This window comes from Lolium perenne, chromosome 7 (genome assembly GCF_019359855.2).
Source record: "Lolium perenne isolate Kyuss_39 chromosome 7, Kyuss_2.0, whole genome shotgun sequence".
Classification (NCBI taxonomy): domain Eukaryota; kingdom Viridiplantae; phylum Streptophyta; class Magnoliopsida; order Poales; family Poaceae; genus Lolium; species Lolium perenne.
Window position 1 is genome coordinate 328,766,830 of NC_067250.2, and position 2,530 is coordinate 328,769,359.

Consider the following 2,530-nt stretch of genomic DNA (forward strand, 5'->3'; position numbering starts at 1 on the left):
TGAAATTAGACAGATAGACGAGATGCAAAGCTTTGCCTTCTGAACCATGCGAAATGAATAGAACTGCACCCGCACCTGTACTCACAGAATGACACCAAGTATGCAGTGTAGCTGTAAAACATGCAGCTTCAATGTTTTGGATGAGCTCCTGCAACCAAATTTGTGGACTACAAAATAAACAAAAGACATGCACAAGCAGGGGAGTCACATTCCAGCTGATGCTGATACCTCACAACCGCAGTCGCATTTCAGATTTGCATGGTCTAGAACAGGTCACAATTCAAGATTTGTGATTACAGCAATACAAACATGAAACCGGAACAACCACTAACACTTGCTGACGAGCTTTAGACAGCAAATCCATCCATCCGAGACGGTCTGACGATAAACCAACGCATTACATTACACATTCAGACATGTGTCTGCACCAAATCCACCAAAAATATTCTAGATACCAGATGTCGTACTGGAGTTCACAGCACCGCCTTGCGGCCATCCTATTCTGCTGGAAAGAACCACATCGGAAAGCCCGGTCTGTGGTTGCCTCGGCGTCTTCCAATCAACAGTTCGCTCACGGTCCCATCCTTCAAGCCGTAAACCTGCGAGCGATACGAGAAGTTGTCGTTTTCACCTGGTAAGAAGTTTGGACAGAACTGATCTAGGAAGTAGATATGGTCCGCTTTTGGGTCACTCTGCCCAGGTGCAGTGATGGACTGGCTGCTTGATAGGCTGATCAGTATACTGAATGCTCCCAAGCTCTCAATCTCCTGCCAGGTCCAATTTGAAGGATCCAACTGAAAGACCCTAACTGCAGTCAGCTCCTCCCAGTTGAGTGTGAAGTATCTAGATACAAGCAACAAGCCGCCGCCAGTGGATCGGACAAGGTTCAGCTGCCTATGAGTGTTGTCGATTTCAGGCAACTCCAGGGCCATGCACATTCTCACCTCACAGAGGACCGGAAAGAAGCTCATATTTGGACCAAAATCAATTTGGAAGATGGATTCTTGATTGTTGCCAAGAATAATCACCTTGTCATTTAGGAACTCGATATCGCTTCCAACAGTAACGAACTCGGCTGAGCAGATATACCAAGATGACATACCAGGTGTACTGAAGACGATGTGCTGCTCTCCCCTCTGTGTTGCTAGGCCGACTATGTTGCTATCAGCAGGGCTTGATGACTGAGACAGGACAACTTTTTTCAATCTCAGGCTACTTGTTTTGACAGGTTGGTAGAAGGTAAATTGTCCATTGCCATCTACAATTTGTAGGGAACCAGAGAAAGCTTCCTTGTCAGAAGAGCATGGACTGGGTAAGATGAAGCTGTTTCCTTTCATGGGATGGATCAGATAACACAAGCTGTGTGGCAAAGCAAGATCTCCCTCAGGGTTCCACTCATCATAAGCAAACACAGCCCAGTTTCCCAGGGATCCCAAGCAAGTCACCTCGTGGCCGGGAGGGTGGGGCACGCGAGAATTCATCGGGAGAGGCGCGGACCGGAGACCATTGGCGAAGCAGTTGCTGATTGTAAAATCAGCATTCGCGATCAAGGGGAGAGGCGGGTTGATGCACTGCCTTGTAGAGCTACGCCAGCTGTGGGATACGTTCTCTAGGGAACATCTATCAGTCCAGGACATTAGTTTGGAGATAATCAGACAATCTACATCAGTAGGGAGCTCCTTGAGCTCAGCTTCACCTTCAGTTTTGGTACCATCTGTCGTCACTCGCTGGTGCTTGGGAAGCTCAGCCGGAATCTCAGCGACGGCTCCCTGCAGGGGTAGTTCTTTCAGCACTTGCTGCCGGGGTAGTTCTTTCAGCACTTGCTGCCTAGGGAATTCACCAGTCTGTTCCTGCAAGTCTGCAACCGAATGAACAGACAGAGTAGTTTAGGAATACGGTCGAGCACCCTGTGTGCGTTTATCACAGAACAAACAGACACAGTGGTTTAGGAACATGGTCGAGCACCCTATGTGCGACATGATTCAGCGGAACACACCTTTGGCGCCCGTCGTCGAAGAGATCCTTGACCCGCGGCGCCGCCAACCGACCAGAAATCCCAGGCATCCGGGCTGTGGTGCTCCGGCCCCGGCCGCGTCCCCGTCCCCGTCCCCGTCCGCACCACCACCACCCCTGGCCGGTGGGAGCAGGGCACGGTCCTCTCGCTCACCGGCGTGGCCTCTCGCGTCCGGGTCATCTGGGAACATGCTGATGAGACGCGGACCTCCCGCTCGTCGCCTCCGCCGGCCCCGTCCTCCGCCGCTCCGAACCACCGTGTGTGTGTGTGAGGCTTCTCAATGTGGCTGGCGATCAGATACGTTGCGGACCGCTCGATTTAGCTTGCTTGCGATCTGGCCGTCTGCTGGAGAAAGAATTTTGGCAATCAGCCTTCTTCTCTCACTAACAGTTGGGTCCCAAAGGAGGTTTGGTAGTCGTTTCACCATCAGAAAAAAATACACGTTATTGCAATTCACTTTGGGGATAATTTAGTGAGTACAATGCATCTATGGTACTACCTGAACACTGTATTTAG

At 50.7% G+C, this 2,530-nt stretch overlaps 1 protein-coding gene across 1 annotated transcript; it reads right to left on the reverse strand.

Moving 5' to 3' along the window:
• Window positions 1-201: 201 nt before the first annotated feature.
• Window positions 202-2,327, reverse strand: LOC127313340 (uncharacterized). The gene is made up of 2 exons (XM_051343874.2): window positions 1,997-2,327; window positions 202-1,858 (listed from the first exon to the last, which is right to left on the reverse strand). The coding sequence occupies exons 1-2, from the start codon at window positions 2,202-2,204 to the stop codon at window positions 498-500; spliced, it is 1,569 nt and encodes a 522-aa protein (XP_051199834.1). The 5' UTR covers window positions 2,205-2,327; the 3' UTR covers window positions 202-497.
• Window positions 2,328-2,530: the final 203 nt, after the last annotated feature.